This window comes from Lissotriton vulgaris, chromosome 11, assembly GCF_964263255.1.
Source record: "Lissotriton vulgaris chromosome 11, aLisVul1.2, whole genome shotgun sequence".
NCBI lineage: Eukaryota > Metazoa > Chordata > Amphibia > Caudata > Salamandridae > Lissotriton > Lissotriton vulgaris.
In genome coordinates this window covers 101,930,469-101,954,946 of record NC_141699.1, presented here as the reverse complement: position 1 = coordinate 101,954,946, position 24,478 = coordinate 101,930,469, and the positions used below count along the sequence as shown (strand labels likewise).

The 24,478-nt window shown below is 44.2% G+C and overlaps 1 protein-coding gene across 2 annotated transcripts in view; it reads left to right on the top strand.

Annotated features, from left to right (window-relative positions):
- Positions 1–24,478, top strand: part of LOC147679044 (ankyrin repeat and SOCS box protein 15-like) — a 203,431-nt gene that overhangs the window by 137,557 nt on the left and 41,396 nt on the right. For both annotated transcript variants that reach the window (XM_086942785.1, XM_086942786.1), the window contains exon 5: positions 23,429–23,671. In XM_086942785.1, coding sequence (XP_086798911.1) covers positions 23,429–23,671 — 243 coding nt within the window. The remainder of the gene's footprint in view (positions 1–23,428; positions 23,672–24,478) is intronic.

Sequence of the window (24,478 nt, the reverse complement as noted above, 5' to 3'; positions counted from 1 at the left end):
GCCGTTGATAAGAAAAGATACCAAAGTCTAAGTATCATCTTGTTCTGTCTGTGCCCAAGCCAAAACATTGCATACTAAACCCATGGGATTGCTTCACCCCCTACCTGCTCCACCGGCTCCATGGCATACAATATACACCAACTGCATTTCCACTCTGCCTTCATTTGCTGGTAACCGGGTTATAATGGTGACAATAAATTCTTTCACCAAGATGGCTAATTTCACCGCCCTTAAAAAAATTACCTAATGCAAGAGAACTCTGAAGCATCTTAATACAGGAGATATACCTCCTCCATGGCCTGCCACGGGTGTTTGTATCTAATCGAGGCCCTCCGTATGTATCCTGTTTCTGGAAACATTTTTGTAAAGCTCTTCATATTGAGGTGGCCTTGTCCTCTTGGTTCCATCCCTAGACCAATGGACAAACTGAACACTTAAATCAAGAGGTAGAGCAATGTGACTCAGAGCGACTGGTCCTCCTACCTACCATTGGCAGAATACTCCTACAACAACGAGGTCCATAGTGATTCCAAGGCTACACCATTCTTTTGTGTATACAATTTCCATCCTCTGACCTTTCCTTCAGTTTTGCAGTTTCTGTTCCAGCGGCAGCTTCCTTTATTCGCCACCTCCGAGCCATACAATCTAAAGTTCATGTCCATTTCCAAGATGCTAAGGAAAAAAAAGGACACTCCTGATGTCCATCGCCGCCAATCTCCATTATATCAAGTCAATGACAGTCTGGCTGTCCTCGAAGTTTCTACCTTTTCAGTTATCACATAGTAAATTTAAACCACGCTTTTATGGTCTATTCAAAGTTACTCAAGTGGTGAATCCTGTGTCCTTTCGACTTCAATTCCCACGTGCTTGGAGGATACAACCTGTTTTTCATGCCTCTCAGTTGAAACCCTATGTCACTGATCCATATAGAAGGGTTTTTTCACATCCACCTCCTGTTTTGGTCAATGAGGTACCAGACTACGAGGTCCAAGCTATCTGTGACTCTCGGTTCTTTAGGGGCCGTTTGCAGTTCCTTGTCCATTGGAAAGGCTGACCCCTCAGTGATACTTGGGAGGATGCTGAAACTGTCCACGTCCTGTTCTTGTCTGATGTTTTTTTCAGCTTTTTCCGGGCAAACCTGGGGCTTCGGCAGGGGGACCTCTGTTATGCCGGGGCCGACTCGCGAACCGTGGCATTACCCATTTCCTCTTCACTGGCTGTGGTGCGGCCTGTGGCGCCCCTCCCTCCTCTTCGGGGGTGCCGCGGTACAGCATCGCGGCCCGCTGTGGCCATTTCAACCACGTTGCGGAAAGCACCAGCGATGCCTCTTGGTTTTCGGGCACGCTGCATACTTGCAAAGCGGCCCATTTGCTTCCTGAGGCACCTTGGGACATTAAACTCACCTGGTGTGGGCGTCTGGTCATCCCCCTTCCTTGGGGGCCATATTATTGCACTTCACTCCTTTCCCTATCCAAGATGGCTTCACCTCTCCTTACTGTTTTGTCACTTTCTGTTCCTGTATGTCAATTCCTGTTCCTGCATGTCACATCCTGTTCCTGTATGTCAATTCCTGTTTTTTCTATATATAAGGGACCAGAACCTTTCATTCCTTGCGTTGACACTCCTTGTTCCTGCTGGTGTGTCCTCGCTCCTCTTAGCTCCTGCTGGTTTGTCCTGGCTCCTTTTGGTTCCTGCTGGTGTGTCCTCGCTCCTGTTGGTCCTGTGGCTCCTCTTTTGGTGATTTCTTCTTTCTGTTGGCGCTTTATTCTCCTTGCGTCTTCTGTTCGAGATTGTCTTCCAGTCTTCTCCTGGTTAATTTTTGGGCTCCTGGTTTTCCAGTTTTGTCTGGCTCCTTGTCTTCTCCTTCATTCCTCGAGTCTCATCAACATCAAAGGTTTTTTCACTCCTGGGTTTCTCCTCTCGGGACTCCTTCTGGAGGGCACTGGCTGCTTAGGCTTGCATTGTCGGCAGCACCGTGACTACGGGAAGGGGTTGCCCCTATTTTGGCCAAACCAGGACTCACAAGAACCGAAGCTGGGAACCGTTCCAACGTCTCGAGACTGGTAAGAAAAACCCTGAACCCGACGAGTAGAAAATTGCCCTCTGCCCCGCAGCATTGGAGGGAATTGGGATCCGTCTATCAATTCATTTTGCAGTTTTTCTTTGTTAAATCTAAACGGTGCAAGTATTTGAATTGTATCTGGTGGAATTCCGTCAGAGCCATGGCCCATTCACCTTCATTCGACATGCCTAGATAATCCTCCCATTTTTCCAAAGTGCTGGAAAGTAATCGGAGGTCTTAAATATCAAAGACTTGTATATAGTAGGCATGCGGCCTCTATCAGGAAGGGGAGCCTTAGTCAACCTTGCTGCAAGGGGTCTATAGTCAGGCAGGTTGTGGACAGTTGGAAAGCATGCCACATTGCAGATATCTACAAAACCGAGCACGCTCGAGCCCAAATTCCTCCTGTAATTCGGCAAATGATTAGATGAGCGCGCTATCTCATACAGGAAAGGGGAGAGGGTCAAAAACGACTCTACCACCCGAACCCCCTAGTATCTCATATACACACATAAAGGGGTGGAGAGGGAATGACCCCAAGAGAGGGATGAAAAAGCAGTGGCACAATTATGTGTTTTGGAAAACTGCCCTCATTCACACACATGTGTGACATGCTTCATCATCGGGTCTGCTTACAAAACGCCCTGGCGTAGCCACGCACAGGGCGGAGCATAGGGGGGGGGGACACAGAACACAGATGGAGACAAACTCAAATGTGGCAAACAGTGTTCACAACAAAAAGTATTAACCCAAGACTGGGTAAAGTGATAGAACAAAGAGCAGTCCGGATAGTGAAGTTAAAACTAGCTCATGGATTGGGTAAAGTGATAGAAAAAAGAGCAGTCCGGATACTGAAGTTAAAACTGGCTCATGGATACCGGTCATGCCTTTATTCATAGGTTCCAAGGTCCGGATTAAAAATTGAATGAAGGATGGTAGTGTTAAAGAAGGAAATCAGGATCCTACAACACCCCCCCTTAAACTGCTGAAGTCAATATGTTTCGACCATATAGTGCCACCATTAAACGGGTCACGTCGGTATTCTTCAGGACGTCTATCAGTCCCAATCTTCTTTAACCCCTTACCTTAATCAGGCACTAAAGAGGTGAAAAACAATCAAGTCAATCTGGACCATGTGGAGGGAAATTCCGCCAACACGGAATCTAAATACTATGGGGAGATATAAAACAGTTCTAGAAATATAATCCAGAAGTATCCTATCATTATTAATATACTGGTATTTAGAATCATCATACCCTCCATACAGGTATTGTCTCCAAACATTAGATGTATTCAAGTGCCCCCAATTGCATCTAACTAATCATAAATGCCCCTTTGCCACATTATGGTTCCAAACATTAAAACTAGACGTGTTTCCTTAATTATATTATTGTTGCCCAAGTATGTATTTCACAATTCAAACTGTCAAACATGGCATTAAGCATACACCATATCCAAATCCATAACTAGAGCCCCATGTCACCAAGCACCAACACTCACCGAGTTTATTGAATGATTAAACCCGAAATGGCACCAGGCCAGAGGAGCTCCAAAGAACACAACCTGTGTTCAAAGACAGAAAGGGAAGGTCGAGAAAATGTATAAGATGCACATAAAAGAAGATATGCCACTGCGCATTAATCTATTTTCCAAGATGTCCCTTTAGCTCATCCTGCGTGCCCCTTCTTAATAGTAAAGTGTACATACCCTAGAGTATTAGGCCCCATAGTATGCAAAAGCGAGCCCTACATCCAGTTGAGCGCCTCCGCATGGTGTTTAAAATGCGGACTCTCACGGCCAAATAATCGAGCAATCAACACCCCAGACATCTTACTGTTCCGATGCAGCCTCCGGCACCTCTCGTGCCCATTCCAGTGGTGCCGCGAAGGTAATTGCAGAACGCCTGTGCCTCCGTTATAAACACGTTACCAACAGCAAACAGTCTGACTGTCGTCGCAGGCGCGTCTACGTCATGGCGCACCTGCGTGATTCTGACGCTTATAACATAATCATGGGAAATGTAGTAGCAGTGATTGCCAAGCCCTCCAATGTCACTTCTGGCATCCTGCGTGAAAAAAGCACTGTATCTGCCTACAGACCATGTGGCCTTGAGGATGTATAGCAATGGCATTGGTAATTCACGGCCACCTACATAAATGACACTATCGCCATTATTATAGCTCTCAAATCGGCACAGGTAACTAATGGCCAGATATTGACGGGGTTGATACACAGCATTGGCATTGGTAATTCACTGCCCCCTACAGGAATAAACTGTCAGCAGTAATCTAGCTCCCGAACCGGCACAAGAACCTGATGGCCAGATATTAACGGGGGTTTATCACCACCTTGTTTGTTAATAGCGGAACAGTATAGTTTTTTTTTTTCTTAGAACAAATAGACCAAGTGTAAAGCAGGAGTATACCTACGCAAAAAATAGATATAGCTATGCCCACGATGGTTTAAAGAATGAAAGTATTTCATCCCTCTTGACATTTCAGCTGGATTTCAAATGAACCCCATATGATGCAAAGGCTGGACACAACCGTCAAATTATGAGCCCTGGTCTGAAACACCAAAGGACTGGGGGTGAGAAATGATAAATTTCAACTTCTAACGAAGTTCACCCATTATCTATTCCTAAAAGGGACTGACGCAGCATGTATAAATATACCCTCCAGACCAGTGCACGATGTCTCAAACTAATGTTCATGTCTCATTGATGATTATCTGGAGTAAGTATGTTCCCAAAATAAACAACTTGATGTGATCACCTACTCAGTGTATGCCAGGGTATATCATCGTTGAGTCCATACAAATGACTTTTAAGGCGGAACACCCATTTCTGTTTGCGCAGAAATAGGGCTCTACTGTCATCCATTCCCATGCGGCCCCAAGTATGGTTTTTCTATGACAGTCCATCTCAAATCTTCTGAGGTGTGACCCGCCTCAATAAAGTGTGAAGTCAGCTTCGTATTAGATCTGCCACATCTAATCGTGCTGCGATGTTCCGTACTGCGGGTCTTTACCTTCCTGCTGGTCATACCCACAGACTGTGTTCGAGGCATGTGGGCTGCTGAATTCATATCTGTGCATAGATCGCCACCTAGTGTTGGGTCCGGATGATTGCACATTGTTGTCCTGGAAGAGTCTTCGAAGTATCACGAGATAGGTGGCTCCTCCCCTGGACTACAGTGCGCATGGGCATCGCCTCCATCCCCAGATTGTTTTTTTCCGCCATTGGGTTCGGATGTGTTTCGGTTCCCTCTGTCGGAACCGATAGTTGTTCAACTTCTACTCGAGACCAAAAGGTCTTTAGGCTGGGCGTCGGTATAGTTGCGTACGGGTTTCTTTCTGACTCTCAGCTCCGATCTCTTGCTGCCCTTCCACGTGCTTTCGGCGCGGTCGGGCCTGTACTACACTCTTGCTATGGAGCGAACTCCGTTTAAGAAGTGCCCGTTGTGTCACTCTAAATACTCGCACCTCGACGTGCACCCGGTGTGCAATACCTGCTTGTCGCCGGATCACCGCGAGGACACCTGCATGGCGTGTTCGAAATTCAGGAGCAAGAAGACTTTAAAGATTCGTCGGGCCAATAGGCTCCAGGCTAGGTTATCGGCCACGGCGCCCCCGCCTGACGACATTTTCCACGAATATGTCGAGGGAGAAGACGACGTGCAAGGTTCGGACTCTAATCCCGCATCCGAGGGAGAGGCCTACGACGCGGGTGAGGAGAACTTTGACGAAGTCACCGACGAGGTAGGGGACGACGAACAAACTTTTACCACGATGGGAGATAGCTCGGAGGAAGAGCATCCCCAACCTGACTCAGGGGTTGTTCCCCTTCATACGGCCCAGGTCGAGGGATCGCCTTCGGGCCTTACCCAAGATCTAACTATGAGTCCTACGTCCCCGCCTCCGGGCCCGGTCACGGACACTTATGAACCATCACTTACGTCGAAGAAAACGAAAGTGAAGCCAACTGGTCACGCATCCTCGGATGCGAAACCGAAAGTGAAAGTGGCGCAGGTGAAGAAGGTTCTGGAGGTGTCAACTTCCAAGAAAACCAAAATGGCCGACTTGAAGAGCCACGCCAAAATGGCCGACCCGAAGACCTCGGGGTCGGCGCCGAAGGCGAAGTCCTCCGACGCGGCTGCGTCGGCGCCGAAAGGGGTCGCGGACCCGAAGACTGCTTCGAAGAAGCGTCAGGGCGACGACGCGCATAGGCAGGGGGCGTCGGCCCCGAAGACTGTGCCTGCCGGCGCACAGGCTCTCGAAGATGAGGGGTCGCTCGACCCGGCCCAGCCCTCTCCGGCCTGGACAAAGAAGGTAGCGGAATCCTTGCAGTGGATTCGAAAGGCCAGTGTGGTTCCCGCACAGGACACCAGTGCGCCTAAGCCGACGCCTAAGCCTGCGAGGGAGCAAACGCCTATCCGTTTCACCCTGCCGCCCAAGTCGGCGCCAAGGGCAGGGGACGTGGAAACAATAGTTCCAGGTCCACCACCACCAACAAACAGTGACGTCTTGTCACTGCCCCCCGACCATGCAACACCGGTCGGGGGGAGACTCCAGCAGTTCCTGCCGGCGTGGAAAACCATCACCACGGACAGGTGGGTGAGGTCTATTATCCATTACGGGTACTGTCTAGAGCTTACGTCCATTCCACCGGACATACCCCCAAGGAGCCGTCCTATGTCAGGCGAGCACTTGACCTTGTTGCAGCAAGAAGTTCTAGTCATGCTGCAAAAAGGGGCAATAGAGCTCGTTCCATTGCAAGAGCGGGGAACAGGGGTTTACTCCCTGTATTTTCTGATTCCCAAGAAGGACGGATCCCTCAGGCCGATCCTGGACCTCAGGCCCCTGAACTGGTACATCCTCTCGGAGCACTTCCATATGCTCACGTTGCAGCAGGTGCTTCCCCTGCTTCAACAGGGGGACTTCCTGGCTACGCTGGATCTGAAAGATGCCTATTTTCATATCCCCCTGCATCCTTCCCACAGGAAGTATCTCAGATTCACGATCTTAGACCAGCATTACCAGTTCAAGGTTCTGCCGTTCGGGGTCACCACGGCACCGAGAGGGTTTACCAAGTGCCTAGCGACTGTGGCAGCGCATCTCCGTCGCCAGCACGTCCACGTCTTTCCCTACCTGGACGACTGGCTCATTCAAGCAAGGACAGAACAGCAGTGCGTCGACCACGTGTCACGCACCATTCATCTCCTGCACGATCTGGGATTCTCTCTGAACTACCCAAAGTCCCATCTCCAGCCCGCCCACGTGCGACAGTACCTGGGCGCGACAATCAACACTCTGGCAGCCACCGCGCAGCCAAATTCAGTGAGAATCGCCAGTATCCAGGCGCTGATCCAACGATTCAGACCCCAACACTCGCTTCCAGCGAAGGTGTTCATGCAGTTGATAGGCATGATGGCCTCCTGCATCTCCATTGTCCCGCACGCGAGACTACATATGCGTCCGCTTCAGGAGTGCCTTGCACGTCAGTGGACTCAGGCTCATGGGCAACTGACAGACCTAGTGTTGGTGAGCGGTCAGGCATACAACTCTCTGCATTGGTGGAATCCACACAACCTTTGCAAGGGCCGACCATTCCAAGAGCCTGTCCCACAGATTATCCTGACAACGGACGCCTCTCTCCAGGGATGGGGAGCGCATGTACTCCAGTACACAGTGCAGGGACTATGGACACTACAGCAAAGGAAGATGCACATCAATGTGTTGGAACTGATGGCAATCTTCATGGCCTTAAAGGCGTTCAAAGTACATCTGTGCAACAAAGTCGTGTTGATCCGGACGGACAACATGACGGCCATGTACTACATTCAGAAGCAGGGAGGCACACACTCTCCACAGCTGTCTCATCTGGCTCAGAGCATGTGGAAGTGGGCCATTCAGAGGAACATCTTCCTCATGGCAGAGCATCTCCCAGGCAAGGACAATCAAATGGCGGATCTGCTCAGCAGGCACAGCCATCAGATGCACGAGTGGGAGATACATCCATCAGTACTCCAACCGTACTTCCAAAGGTGGGGTCATCCAGAGATAGACCTGTTCGCCACAAAGGAGAACGCAAAATGCCAAAGCTTCGCCGCCAGATTCCCACACCCCCAGTCACAGGGCAATGCGATGTGGATGAACTGGTCAGGCAGATTTGCGTACGCTTTTCCCCCAGCACCTCTGATACCGCTGGTGGCACGCAAGCTCAGGCAGCACTCGATGACTCTCATCCTGGTTGCTCCAACGTGGGCCCGCCAACCATGGTACACCACGTTTCTAGAACTGTCCGTGGTACCGCATCAAAGGCTTCATCTCACTCCCAGCCTTCTGACGCAGAGCCATGGCGACATTCAGCACCCAGATCCGCAACAGCTCAACCTGGCGATCTGGCTCCTGAAGTTCTAGAGTTTGGCTACCTCAATCTTCCTCCCGATTGCATGAACATCATTCGTGAGGCAAGGAAGCCCACTACCAGAGCTTGTTATGCGGCTAAATGGAAGAGGTTTGTCATCTACTGTGCTAACCAGAATATTGACCCTCTAGATGCTTCCATTCAAAACATCATTTGCTATCTTTTCCACCTGTATCAATGCAATCTGGCATACTCTTCCATCCGCATTCACCTGTCTGCTATGGCAGCATACCTCCAGAATAGGCAACACCTGTCACTCTTCAAGGTCCCTGCTATCAAGGCCTTTCTGGAAGGACTCAAAAGGGTCATTCCACCAAGGACCCCACCAGCTCCAGAATGGAACCTCAATGTGGTTCTTACGAGGCTGATGGGTCCTCCCTTTGAGCCACTGCACTCTTGTGAGCTTCAGTTTCTGACTTGGAAGGTTGCGTTCTTAGTAGCAATTACATCGCTACGGAGGGTTAGCGAGCTGCAGGCGCTCACCATCCAAGAACCTTTCTTCCAGGTACATGCTAACAGGGTGGTGCTCCGCACTAACCCTAAATTCCTACCCAAAGTGGTATCCCAATTCCACTTAAACCAGACAATTGAATTGCCGGTGTTTTTCCAAAACCCGGAGACGCTGGCGGAGCGCATGCTCCACACCCTTGATGTTAAGAGGGCCTTGATGTATTATGTAGACAGGACAAAAGATTTTCGCAAAACCAAGCAGCTTTTTGTTGCTTTTGCCACACACCACAAGGGAAACGCTATCTCAAAAGCAGGGATTGCTAGGTGGATAGTAAAGTGCATTCAGATCTGTTACGCTAAAGCTAAACGCACCCTCACTATCCCACCGAGGGCCCACTCCACCAGGAAGCTGGGGGCCTCTATGGCTTTCCTAGGTAACATTCCCTTAGAAGATATCTGTAGAGCAGCCACATGGTCTACCACACATACTTTCACTAAGCACTACTGTGTAGACGTGCATTCCAAACAGCAGGCAGCTGTTGGTCAAGCTGTTCTAAAAACACTTTTTCAGACCGCTGCAGCTGGCACGGGCGGCCGCCGATAATGGAGGGACTGCTATGTATTCTATGCACAGATATGAATTCAGCAGCCCACATGCCTCGAACTGCAAATGCTACTTACCAGTATGCATCTGTTCTTGGCATGTAGGGCTGCTGACATTCATATCGCCCACCCTCCTCCCCGGCACCTGTAGCAGCTGCAGTATTCATTCATATATATACATATGCTCATAGCATGGTCATCACTCACATTCTTCACTCCATCTCTGCCAATGGCTAAAAACAATCTGGGGATGGAGGCGATGCCCATGCGCACTGTAGTCCAGGGGAGGAGCCACCTATCTCGTGATACTTCGAAGACTCTTCCAGGACAACAATGTGCAATCATCCGGACCCAACACTAGGTGGCGATCTATGCACAGATATGAATGTCAGCAGCCCTACATGCCAAGAACAGATGCATACTGGTAAGTAGCATTTGCATTAGCACATGGGCACGTGATCAAATAAATCACACCCTGTGAATTACAATTGGTGTGTACTCTCTGTTCCCAAGGGGTGGATAGACCCAAGTCCATACACTTGGTGTCAGTAGTGAGATGGAAAACACTACAAGAGCCGCATTTGAAGTGCCAACTACAGGCGGCAAACAAGTAATGGTGGCCAATCTCCCCGGTGTGCGTGGTATCGTGGTTCTAGTGTGAATCAATAGATTTTTGAGGTTTTGGCACCGTCTGAATGAAAACAGAGGTTTTTCCATAACCAAACTGCCAGAGTTAAGAATCTTCCAATTTTTAAGTAGTGTCCGTCTTATTTGTTGGGAAGATGTATTGAATGTCGATACAAAGACGGGTTTATTAACTTCTGCTCTTTGTTTTTGTTAATAAAGATTCCTGAGCAACATTTGATGCTCTCTTCTTGGCACGTTTGATTATCCTTGTTGGGTAACCCCTTTTGTGTAGTTTTTTAGATAGAAGGGATGCCTCCTCTGTGAAATCACTACGTTCAGAGCAATTCCGTTGTATGTGGAAGAATTGCCCAACAGGTAAATTCTCCTGCATTGACCATGGGTGAAAGCTATTGAAAGCTAATAGTACATTTTTGTCTGTGGGCTTGTGGTACACTTTTGTGTGTAGTAACCCCCCTCTCGGTTCAATGACCAAGTCCAGAAAAGGGAGGCTAGTTTTGGTGGTTGTGGAAGTAAAATGCAGCAGCAGATTAATGCCATTAAGCCATTCAAAAAACAGGTCCACTGAGGGTTTGTCACCCTTCCATACGACTAAGACGTCATCAATGTAGCAACGCCACAGCCTCAAGTGAGACCTCCATGGGCAAGCATCATCATAGATGACTGAGTGCTCAAAGGCACCAACGTATAGACCTGCCAGGCTAGGCGCGAAAACTCTGCCCATGGAGGTCCCATGAGTCTGAAGATACATGGTGCCAGCATATTGAAAAAAGTTTTTTGTAAGAGCAATTTCTGCAAGATGCAGGATAAATACCCTGGGCGTTTGGTACTGCCAATCCTCTGAAAAAAGGATGTCCTCTAATACCCTGTTTCCCTCTGGGGGATGTTTGTGTACAAGGCCTCGATATCAAGGCCTATGAGGAATTCTGTCTTCGGGTCAAATGGCATATCTTTCAGATGGTTTAAGATATCCAAGGTGTCTCTTAAATACGCTGGAAGTTTTTGGACCAAGGGTTTCAAGAAAAAAATCACAAAATTGTCATAGAGGTTCCAGCAGAGACCCCATCCCTGAGACAATCGGACCCTGGGAGGGGGTCTTGCTGGTTTGTGAATTTTAAGGAGAATATAAAATTGTGGTGTTTTGGGTTGTTTATTTACTAAGAAGTTTGCCTCATGATCAGAAATCCAATCATTGTATCTTGCTTCTTCCACTACAGTCACAATCTCCCTGGTGATATCCTCAGTGGGGTCCACAGAAAGTTTCAAATAGTTTCTCTCATCCGCAAGAAGGCGGGTGTTTTCATCATTATACATGGGTCTGTCCAGAACCACTGTTGCCCCGCCCTTGTCGGCCGGTTTCAGAATGATCTCTTCGCAATCCATAAGTTCTTTGAGGGCCAGTTTCTCAGAGTTAGAAATATTAGAAAAGGAGCAGGACTAAGACAAGCTTAGCGTCTCCAAATCATTTACCACTGCCTGTTCGAAGGTAGCCACCTCCGGGGGTAACACTGAGTTGGGGGGTGAATGTAGATTTTGGACGAAAGGGGGTATCACCACTGTGGGATCTACAAACTCTTTATCTTGAAAGAAAACCCTTAACCGCAGATTGCGGAAAAAAAACTACCAGATCTAGACGTAGTTTAAAGAGGTCTAAGGGATTTGTGGGGACAAAGCCCAGTCCCTTGTTAAGAAGCTGTTCCTGGACCGGGGATAGGACGATAGAAGACAAATTACCCACTAGAGATGGTCTCGGCTGGTCCCGGGAGTATTGCCTGAGGCCGTGCTCCTGGCCACTAGTTTTGTGATTTCTTGGTCCTAATTGTCCCAAGTGACCCGCTGTGAAATGTGGTGCACAACTAAAGAACAGGTTCCAAGACTTTTGAAGGTAGCCTGATGTGGGGCCTGACAAGGATGTTAGGGAACACGATGTTGCTCCACTCAGGAGGGTGGCGGCAACTTGCTCCTGTCACGGGGAACCGGAGCTAGGGGAACATCCTTCTCCCCAACATCCCCATCAGGCCGTAGCTCCTGTACAACGGGTCTTCTACACGCCCAGTACAGGACTATTAAGGCCCCACATCAGGCTACCTTCAAAAGTCTTGGAGCCTGTTCTTTAGTTGTGCACCACATTTCACATAGGTCCTGAAGAAGTGCCACCTGATTCCTTAGGAACAAATAGGCACGAAACATGTCCACCCGACCTTAGAGACTGCCCGCTAGGAACATCACATTCCCACAGGGTGGCCATTTCGTTTTTATTTACGCAGGCTCTACCTCAACCATTTAAACTTTTTTTAAGAATAGGACTGACCCTGACCTCTTTTAGATCACCCCTCACGTGCACACAACCCACCACTGCCCCCAACACCCGCATGCACCCAACGGCTTCTTCTAAAAAGATCTCTGACAAAGAGCACCGGAAACTGTGGGCCGGTCGAGCATTGCAGCGCCGTCCCGATGAGTAGCAAGGCCCAATGATGAAGCAGGACACCTCTTGGGGTGTGTGAGGGCAACATGACAATAGATTTCTTTTCCCCTTCCTCTTCCATCCCCCCTCTAGGAACTGCACTCCCCTTGTAAAACACCTAGGGAATCCCATCAGTGAAAAACCTTGCAAAGGCAAGACCTAGGGTAGGAGAACAGGTTAGCCAAAAAGGATTTTCACCAGTTAGTCTACCCGCCAATTGGAGATCTGAGAGTGATGATTTCCACATTTTTAGAGCAACAATGGTTGAAAGGGGTGGGGGGAGCAGTCGCTCTTTGCCCCCATATATGTAATGGAGGAGGAAGTATTTGCCTATGACACAATATTTGGGCCTGTATTCTGGGGCTGTATATGCAGGCATTGAGGACCAGTAAATTGAAGGCTCAGTTGGACATCAAATCAGTCATAGCCAACCTCCCAACGTAGGTTGATTTGCAGCATTTTGTGTCACACAATGGGGCCGCAGTTATATATGAAGGCAGTAAGAGCAGAAGAAACGGATGTTAATGTTTTTGTGTAATCATTTAAAGGAGCACAACGTGCCCTAACAAAGACAGGGTTAGTAAGGACAATTGATGCAGGTTGCCACACAACACAGTCAGTAGGTGAATACAACTATCCACTTTAGTCAGGGTCATTGTGGCACGGAAGCGGATACCCAAGTATTGAAAGCCCATAATCACCATGGCCGTGCCATCCTTACATGCTCATTCCACTGTTCAACCCAGTGGGCCAACAGGAAATTGTCCATGTGAAAAATTGGGTTGGTATTTGAGTGGGGTGTTAACCCTGCCCAAGCATAGCCTCAATCCCTCTGAGTGAACCACAAAAATCACAAAATTAACCTGTGTTTAACCAGCTGGTAGCTTGGCACAAAATCATTCAAGATTAACTTAGAGGCAATGTGTAAACTATTTATGAAGCACACAAATAGTAATAAAGTGAAAAACAACATGAGAAATCCCACACCAATTTAGAAAATTAAGGAAAAATGTATTACATTAGTTGATATAAAAACAACAAAAATCCAGTCAGTAAACCCATAGTTATGAATTTTCAAAATGTATATAAAAATCTGAATGCAGGAGATGTCAAAAGAGGAGGTATGTTGGGGAGCCACTGGACAAACTTGCGTAAAGAATTGTATGTTTGGACTTAGTCTCTTTTTTGTAAGTAGAACGTTTCTAGTGAGACGAGGATGAAGGCTGAACAACTTAGGAAAGGAATTAGGACCCACTCAGATTAGGTCCAGGTGCGGGTTCAAGCTGATTGGACCCTTTTCTGTCCCTGAGGCTCTGATCAGGAGGCTAACCAACTATCCCTTGGAGTAACTCTGGTAAATCTGGGTTTGAGTCCTGGGTAAAGCAGGGCTTTCCTCTGAGGGTTCAAGACAGTCTTTGGGCATCAAAGCAATATTTCCAGGTGCAGTAAAGCAGTTTTCTGCGGCACACAGCAGGCCACAGCAGCCGGCAGTCCTGAGAGTCCTGCCGCAGGTCCAGAAGTGAAATAAAGAATGGGTCAGAGGGTCCTATTTTTATACCTGATGCCTTCTTTGAAGTAGACAAAGTTTGTAGAGAATTCTCTTTGAAGTGCTTAAAGTTTCTTGACTAACCTGTCCTGGTTCCAAGCTGACTGCAAGAACAATGCAGTGGTGACAAGTCATTTGTGTGATGACCAAGCTCAACCCATTCAGTTGTAATTGGGGGTATGCCCAGCTCTGCCCCCCATCCTGTCCGCGATGACACATTCAGGCACACCTAATTCCTCTATTGTGGGGCTGTCTGGGAGGAATACACAAGTCCAACTACCAACTATAACCCACTCATGTGACCCAGGAAAAGGCTGCAGGCACCAAATAGTTAGGGCAGACAAATGCCAACTTTCTGAAGGAGGCATTTTCAAACTTGTAACTTAAAATTTGACACCACCAAGGGAGACACCAAACATGAAATGTTTACCTGTTCTCAATCAAAAGGTTTGCAGCATCCTCTGTGTAGAGGATGACCCTCTGGGTACAGCTAGTGGTCCGCTGTGATGCGTTCAAGGTTTGTTCAAATATTTAATCCAATCAAGGTGCATTTTTCAAAGTGTTTATTTAGTTGAAGATAATTGTTGTCATTAGCTTCAAGATTAACTTCTTTTCAGCATTATTCACATGTTAATTCATGTTCCACAACTTTTGTAAGGTGTTCCCAATGCATTTCGTGCACAGAGTGCACTTCGTCAGGGGAATCTAAATATCAAAGATTAAATAATCTCAGTATGAGGATAAGGTCCTACTAAGCATGTAGATAAACCTATTTATATCGTCCATCAAGAAATGCAACATCAAAAAGTAATACATGCTATCTAATATTGTCAGATACTAATGTGCGAGATCTTTTTAGGGTTTAAGGCGTAAATAAAGTTGTGGCTTGGTGACAGGAAGAGGAATGTAAGGGTTCAGATTGTGAACTCCATCACCCATGTGTTGTAATTCTGAAAAACGATCTAACTATTCTTGGAGTGTAGCATAGATTCAAGATCTTAATAAAGTGATAAACGAAAATAAGAATAAAATGCCCATTAGTCCGTTTTCGTGAAAGTTAAAGATGTGCGCCACGATCTTTCATTAGTGAAACAAAATATAGAGCGTGCTCGTGAAGAATCTCCTACCTATTAATCATGCAAAAGTGGAGCGGATTTCATCCATGTTCATGCCGAGTTAAGAATACGATCCGGCAGTTCGAACGTTGTGGGTGTGTTTGGAGGTAAAAATAGGACTGGTTGTAGACATTCAATGTGATCGCCATCTTGGAATGGTGAAAATCGTGCGTTACAAAGATAGTAAAAATAGAAAAAGGAGAGAGATGTGATAATTAATTCCGGATGCCATTTTTCGGTGGTGAAAATTGGATATTAGAAAAATCCTAAAGATATGATAGAAAAGTGAAAGAGCAATTATTTTTGTATTTTACTATGTTGAATTATCATATATTTAAAACACTGAATCTGGGGGAACCAACGCGGATGAGAATAATAATAATGAAACATTTGAAAATTCAATGATGTAACAATAAAAAGCGGGTTAACTGAAATTGGTTATTATAATGTGGTCACGCCTTAAGCCATACAGTCTATATATCATATTATAAGTAGCAAGAGAATTCAACTCGGTCATTGAGTCCATTTGGTTTCATTGCATTCAAAAAGTAGATCGAATGATTTTCTCGTTGTAATAATGTTCGATTCATGTCTCTGCCCGGGATTTTTGCAATGGTTTCTAATATTGCAAACTTCAGTTGACTGATATTGTGGTGTCTTTCATTAAAATGAGTAGCAACACTGGATCTCGTTGTTGGTTCTGATATTGCTCTTTAATTTTTCTGATAGTTTTACCCACATATGAGTCCGCATGGACATTTCAGATAGTATGACATATTGTGTCACAAGTTGCTGTGGTTTTTAATTTGATCGGAGTCCCTCTCATTGGGTGTGTCATGGTGTCAGCCTTTATTATATTATTGCAACAACTGCAATTATAGCGAGGTATGGTCCCCTTGTACTTGGGTGTCTCAATGTCTCCAATGTGTTTTCAAATGTCTTGTATATTTTTGCTTCGGGTATATCCAAATGTGGGTTGATGAGCAATGAAAATTTGAAAATCTGGTTCATTGGTGAGCAGTGGCCAGTGTTTTTTAATGATTATTTTGTATTGGTAGCTCATGGTCGAAATTTTAGATATAATCACTGTTTTTAATGATTCGCGTTTCATAGTTGGTTGTAAAAGATCTTTTCTAGTCTTGGTGATACATTTTTCTAATGCTTTATCCAGGATTGGTTTAGGATATTCTCTTTCCTCAAACCTTGTGATCATGTTTTTCAATTGTACTTCCGGTTTTTGTTCTTCAGATACTATTCTTTTCACTCTGTATAGTTGCGATGTAGGAAGATTGTTCTTGAGTGATGTTTGGTGGAAACTCCTGTAGTGAAGGAGATTATTTCGATCTGTTGTTTTTTTGTATAAGGTGGTCTCAATCTTGTCTCCTTTCCTTGTGAGTTGAACTTCCAGATATGCAATGGTTTTATTGTCTAAGGTGTGGGTGAACTGAATACGCTCATTGATCTCATTAAGTTGATTCACTGATGTGAGTAGGTCCTGCAATGTCCCTTGCCAGAGTACAAAAATATCATCGATGAATCTGAAGAAAACTCAGGCATGTTTCTTCCAAGAGTCTTGATTCAAAATGTATTTATTCTCAAAAGTGTTCATGAAACTATTCGCATATGCTGGGGCGGCACAATTGCCCATCAAAGTTCCTGTTAGTTGCAAGAAATGTTCATTCTCCCATCTGAAATAGCTTTGGTATAGGGTGAAGGCAAGTAGTTCCATTAAGAATATCTGAAAGTTTTCTCAAGGTTTGATGACATGAGAATCTCCTCTATGGCTTCTAATCCTAAATTGTGCGGTATTGAAGTGTAGAGGGACTTGACGTCAATGGTACACATCCAGATCTCTTGATCCTTCTGTAGTTGGACGGTGGAAATTTTGTTAATGAAGTCTGTTGTGTCTTTGATCTATTTATTCATCTTTGTTATGAATGGTTGTAGATGAGTGTCTAAAATTTGCCAATGAGTTCATGTAAACTGCCTTTAGTTGAAACAATGAGTCGAAATGGTGGGATTGGTAGGGTGCTTATGCATTTTGGGCCGCATGTAGATAACCGGTGTTTTGGGATTATCCTGTGTGAGATATTTTTTGGTTCTGTTGGTGAGGATGCCTTCATCCTGGGCTTTCTGTAAAATGTGTTTCAATTGTTCTTGATATTCATGAGTGGGGTCTTGTCCCAACTTCATGTAGGTCTCTTCATCGTATACATGTTGTTGAACTTGGGTTCTGTAAAATGTAGAATTCATAACAACCAGTGCTCCCCCTTTGTCTGCACGTTGGCATATAATGTTAGGATTCTTCCCTAAATTTTGTAGAGTGTTCCATTCTTTTTTAGACATGTTTTGTAGTTTGGTTCGTCGTTTGAAGTTTAATTTGTTGATGTCATTCTGCACTATTTTTTCAAAGTTGTCAAGAGTCTTGTGACTGACTGGTTGTTGAAAAGTGCTCCGATGTCTTAGGTCCTTCAGTTGACCATCTGGTTCTTTAGCAGGTAATGATAAAACGTTCTCAAAGTAGTTTCTTAAGCAAAGGTTTTGCATCAACTTAAATAAACTTCCATCCAATTCTAGTTTGTCAGTGTGATAAGTTGGAACAAAAGATGAGCCTTTTTGCAAACTGTTTAGTTCCATTTGATTCAACTGGTAATCTGAGATGTTAAGTACTAGTTTTGTTTCTTCGGTTTGTTCCGACAATTCCGTTGATCTGCCTGTTTGATGGGTGGAGTCGTGCTTCCTTTGTCTTTTTCCCCTCCTGGGTCTGCGTTTACTGGGGGGCCTGATTCTAAAAAAGGCTCGGTAATATTGGCTGTTTGTCCTCTAGATGTTGAAGGTTGCTCATTGGGTTTATGTTGTGAACTCCTTTGTTCATCTTCTGAAGAAGAGGTTTTTGTGTTGGATTGTGGTGGTTTATTTTGACGTCTTTTTGCATACATTTCAGCCCATGAATAGACTTCGCCCATTTTATAGTCTATAGTATCTCACCTATATTTGCAAATTTTACGCTCACTAATTTCTTCCCAGCGTAAAATTCGCAAATATAGGCGAGATACTATAGACTATAAAATGGGCGAAGTCTATTCATGTCTGAATATGGGCTGAAATATATGCAAAAAGACGCCAAAATAAACCACCACAATCCAACACAGAAACATGAGCAACCTTCAACAGAATCAGGCCCCCCAGTAAACACATACCCAGGAGGGGAAAAAGACAAAGGAAGCACGACTCCACCCATCTAACAGTCAGTTCAACTGAATCATCGGAACAAACCGAAGAAACAAAACCACTACTAATTAACATCTCAGATTACCAGTTGAATCAAATGGAACTAAACATTTTTCAAAAAGGCTCATCTTTTGTTCCAACTTATCACACTGACAAACTAGAATTGGATGTAAGTTTAATTAAGTTGATGCGAAACCTTTGCTTAAGAAACTACTTTGAGAACGTTTTATCATTACCTGCTAAAGAACCAGATGATCAACTGAAGGACCCAAGACCTCGGAGCACTTTTCAACCACCAGTCTTGACAACTTTGAAAAAATAGTGCAGAATGACATCAACAAATTAAACTTCAAACGACGAACCAAACTACAAAACATGTCTAAAAAAGAATGGAACACTCTACAAAATTTAGGGAAGAATCCTAACATTATATGCCAACGTGCAGACAAAGGGGAACCCTGGTTGTTATGAATTCTACATTTTACAGAACCCAAGTTCAACAACATGTATACGATGAAGAGACCTACATGAAGTTGGGACAAGACCCTACTCATGAATATCAAGAACAATTGAAACAAATTTTACAGCCCAGGATGAAGGCATCACCAACAGAACCAAAAAATATCTCACACAGGATAATCCCAAAACACCGGTTATCTACATGCTGCATAAAATGCATAAGCACCCTACCAATCCACCATTTCGACCCATTGTTTCAACTAAAGGCAGTTTACATGAACCCATTGGCAAATTTTTAGACACTCCTCTACAACCATTCATAACAAAGATGAATATATATATCAAAGACACAACAGACTTCATTAACAAAATTTCCACCATCCAACTACAGAAGTATCAAGAGATCTGGATGTGTACCATTGACGTCCAGTCCCTCTACACTTCAATACCGCATAACTTAGGATTAGAAGCCATAGAGGAGATTCTCATGTCATCAAACCTTGAGCAAAACTTTCAGATATTCTTAATGGAACTACTTGCCTTCACCCTATGCCAAAGCTATTTCAGATGGGAGAATGAACATTTCTTGCAACTTACAGGAACCTCGATGGGCAATTGTGCCGCCCCAGCATATGTGAATAGTTTCATGAACACTTTTGAGAATAAATATATTTTGAATCAAGACTCTTGGAAGAAACATGCCCGAGTTTTCTTCAGTTTCATCGATGATATTTTTGTACTATGGCAAGGGACATTGCAGGACCTACTCACATTAGTGAATCAACTTAATGAGATCAATGATCGTATTCAGTTTACCCACACCATAGACAATAAAACCATTGCATATCTGGATGTTCAACCACAAGGAAAGGAGACAAGATTGAGACCACCTTATACAAAAAAACAACAGATCGAAATAATCTCCTTCACTACAGGAGTTTCCACCAAACATCACTCAAGAACAATCTTCATACATCGCACAACTATACAGAGTGAAAAGAATAGTATCTGAAGAACCCGAACTGGAAGTACAATTGAAAAACATGATCACAAGGTTTGAGGAAAGAGAATATCCTAAACCAATCCTGGATAAAGCATTAGAAAAATGTATCACCAAGACTAGAAAAGATCTTTTACAACCAACTATGAAACGCGAATCATTAAAAACAGTGATTATATCTAAATTTTCGACCATGAGCTACCAATACAAAAAAATCATAAAACACTGGCCACTGCTCACCAATGAACCAGATTTTCAAAATTTCATTGCTCATCAACCCACATTTGGATATACCCGAAGCAAAAATATACAAGACATTTTAAAACACATTGGAGACATTGGGACACCCAAGTACAAGGGGACCATACCTTGCTATAATTGCAGTTGTTGCAATAATATAATAAAGGGTGACACCATGACACACCCAATGAGAGGGACTCCGATCAAATTAAAAACCACAGCAACTTGTGACCCACAATGTCATATACTATCTGAAATGTCCATGTGGACTCATATATGTGGGTAAAACGATCAGAAAAATTAAAGTGCGAATATCTGAACATAAGAGCAATATCAGAACCAACAACTTGAGATCCAGTGTTGCTACTCATTTTAATGAAAGACACCACAATATCAGTCAACTGAAGTTTGCAATATTAGAAACCATTGCAAAAATCCCGGGCAGAGACATGAATCTAACATTATTACAACGAGAAAATCATTGGATATACTTTTTGAATGCAATGAAACCAAATGGACTCAATGACCGAGTAGAATTCTCTTGCTACTTATAATATGATAAATAGACTGTATGGCTTAAGGCGTGACCACATTATAATAACCAATTTCAGTTAACCCGCTTTTTATTGTTACATCATTGAATTTTCAAATGTTTCATTATTATTATTCTCATCCGCGTTGGTTTCCCCAGATTCAGTGTTTTAAATATATGATAATTCAACATAGAGCAATTATTTTTGTATTTTACTTTCACTTTTCTATCATATCTTTAGGATTTTTCTAATATCCAATTTTCACCACTGAAAATGGCATCCGGAATTAATTATCACATCTCTCTCCTTTTTCTATTTTTACTATCTTTGTAACGCACGATTTTCACCATTCCAAGATGGCGATCACATTGAATGTCTACAACCAGTCTTATTTTTACCTCCAAACACACCCACAACGTTCGAACTGCCGGTTCGTATTCTGAACTCTGCATGAACATGGATGAAATCAGCTCCACTTTTGCATGATTAATAAATAGGTAGGAGATTCTTCACGAGCACGCTCTATATTTTGTTTCACTAATGAAAGATCGTGGCGCACATCTTTAACTTTCACGAAAACGGACTAATGGGCATTATATTCTTATTTTAGTTTATCGCTTTATTTAGATCTTGAATCTATGCTATACACCAAGAATAGTTAGATCGGTTTTTAGAATTACAACACATGGGTGATGGAGTTCACAATGTGAACCCTTACATTCCTCTTCCTGTCACCAAGCCACAACTTTATTTACGCCTTAAACCCTAAAAAGATCTCGCACATTAGTATCTGACAATATTAGATAGCATGTATTACTTTTTGATGTTGCATTTCTTGATGGACGATATAAATAGGTTTATCTACATGCTTAGTAGGACCTTATCCTCATACTGAGATTATTTAATCTTTGATATTTAGATTCCCCTGACGAAGTGCACTCTGTGCACGAAATGCATTGGGAACACCTTACAAAAGTTGTGGTACATGAATGAACATGTGAATAATGCTGAAGAGAAGTTAATCTTGAAGCTAATGACAACAATTATCTTCAACTAAATAAACACTTTGAAAAATGCACCTTGATAGGATTAAATATTTGAACAAACCTTGAACGCATCACAGCGGACCACTAGACAGAGGATGCTTCAAATCTTTTTATATCTAACACTCTAAGATGGAGAGAGTGATACCACTGGGGCACGCTCCACCAGCACAAATTGATCACTAAAAAGCCTGTGCGCCGACCAAAGAATTTGTGTTCTCAATCAAAAGGTAACATTTAATAAATGTAATAAGGCAACCCAATGTTATCCTATAGGAGAGGTATGCCTCACATTAGTGAAAAACAAAAATAGGATTGTTTCACTACTAGGAAATGTAAAACCTAAAAGTACATGTTCAACCTTTTTAAGTACAATGCACCCTTCCTAATGAGCTACCTAGTGCCTACCTTATATGCAATAAAAGGGCTTGGGAAGGGGGAGTTATATATTGCCATGTAGAATTGCCCGTTTAAACTGAATACAGGCTGCAATGGCAGGACTGGGACATGTTTTAAGGGCTACTTAAGTGAGTGGTACAATAGGTGTTTCAGGCCCACCAGTAGCATTTAATTTACAGGCCCTCAATATATAGTATACTATTTTACTTGGGATTTATAAGGGAATTAAATATGTCAATTAGGTGTAAGTAAACGTTACCATGTTTTAGGGAGAGAGCACACATACTTTGGCACTGGGCAGGAATGGGAAGGTGCACAAAATCCTAATGCCAACAAAAAAAAATCAGTATAATATGTTATATGCTGTTTTATACCGTGCTCAATTACTACCGTAGTATCCTGGCGCGAATAGACCGCTGGGGAACCCGTCCTGGCTTTCCCTGTGAGATGGTCCCTACTGGGTATCTCCAAGGTGAAACCAGGCATCCCCCCGGCGTATGTGGGGGGCCGTTGTGGAGATGAGGCAAGCTAATGCCCAGAGTTGCCGAGTGTGACCCCTGGTTAGAGTAGGCACAGAGGTGAGAATTATCGAGTCAGCTGACCCTGGTCCACGACCCTGCCACGTCGGGAATTGAACCCTGGTCCGGGGCCGTCCTCTGCTCCCGGGTCTGCCGCCTCTAACCAGTGAACCACACCACTCCAGATAATACCACTATAATAGGAGGGTGAAGGCAAACGTTTGGCAGAAGACTACCCTAAGGCTGACGGGTTTAACAGTCTAGTTTTGTTTCGGGTAACACAGAGCCTGGATTGGATCTCAAAAGTGTCAAGGATACTCATAATCACCAGTCCAGAGGTGGGCGGGTGGTGGGCAGGGCATTTGAATGCTCCTCGAGGACCAGATGCGCAGAAAGGCACAGTAGATTGCTCCATCCTCCTCCAATATCACCTTTTAGGGCACAGTTCCTTCAACTGTGTTTTGTGCATATTGTTTTCTGAAAATGTTGCACTGTGCTTCTTTTGAGTTTCAAAACAGATTAGGATTACGGTTCCCTTTCTTTCTATTAGGTGGAGGCTGTTCATAATAAATAAAGAAGGTTGATATCCAGGGGATATACTTGCGGGTATTTAAGAATTGCATTTTAAACATATGAATATTTTGAAATATTTAATACTGGATGCTATTTTTTTATCCAACATATTTCAAGCCAGAAAAATAGGATGTTATGAAATGGTGTCAAGCCGTATCAGTCACAGCCGCAGTGTCAACCAACAGTGCAATCTCTGGTCAGCGATGCACGAAACGGCCAAGCAAGGGCGCAAAGACATCATGGCTCTGCTTCTGAAGAATGGCGGCGACATAAACCTGCGGAATGGCGACGGAATGACCCCTTTGGGAGTGGCGGCATCGTATGGTCACTGCGATGTACTGGAGTATCTTATTCACAAAGGTACAAATCTCTCAAATGTAAGCAAAATGTATGGAGAAGAATGTTGCTTGCAATGATGACCGCAAAATACCCATTAACGCCATTTTCATCAGTACGAAACATCAAGAGCAGGTCATTGTTTTGCATGTTACTGTTTTGAAAATAGGTTCCTTCTATCATACAAATGATGTGACATATGTCATGGAAATTCTTTAATGTATCTATGCGTGTATGTGATATTCCAATATTACAAACCTATGCAGAAGCCAGAGGAGCGCTGGATCAAAAACAAGCATAAGGTAAACGATTGATAATAGAGGTAACTAGTTTGTGACCTGTGTATGCCTTCTGGCGTAGTATTCTTTAGAAAGGTGCATCTTGAACTCTTTCCTAAATTTGAAGTAGTGTCAGTTCGTCCTGATGGAAATGGGGGTCCCAGATCCAATGTACATGGATTAAAAATGCTTGCTGGCTGTGGGGGTGCAGAAACCCACCAGATATGATGAGCTTGTCTGCAAGATAAGCCGGGGTGCTGGTCGTAATTGCAATGAAATTGTTGCAGCTGGTTTGGAAAAAGGTGTGCCCTGGCAAGGGTTGCTAATGGAGTCACATCAGAAAAAAGTTCTTGCTAAAAAGTTAGAAATAGTGGGGTTAATTCACAAACGCATTTCGAGATGTATGCATTTAGTATAACATTGGAGGTTTTGTTTATTTTGCTGCTACCTTCCCGTTACTAATTATGTTAATTTATGCACTTTTTGATGGGTATATATGTTGCAGTTAATATACAGAGGTGTTATCTATAGTGGGGATGCAGGGACCATGGGT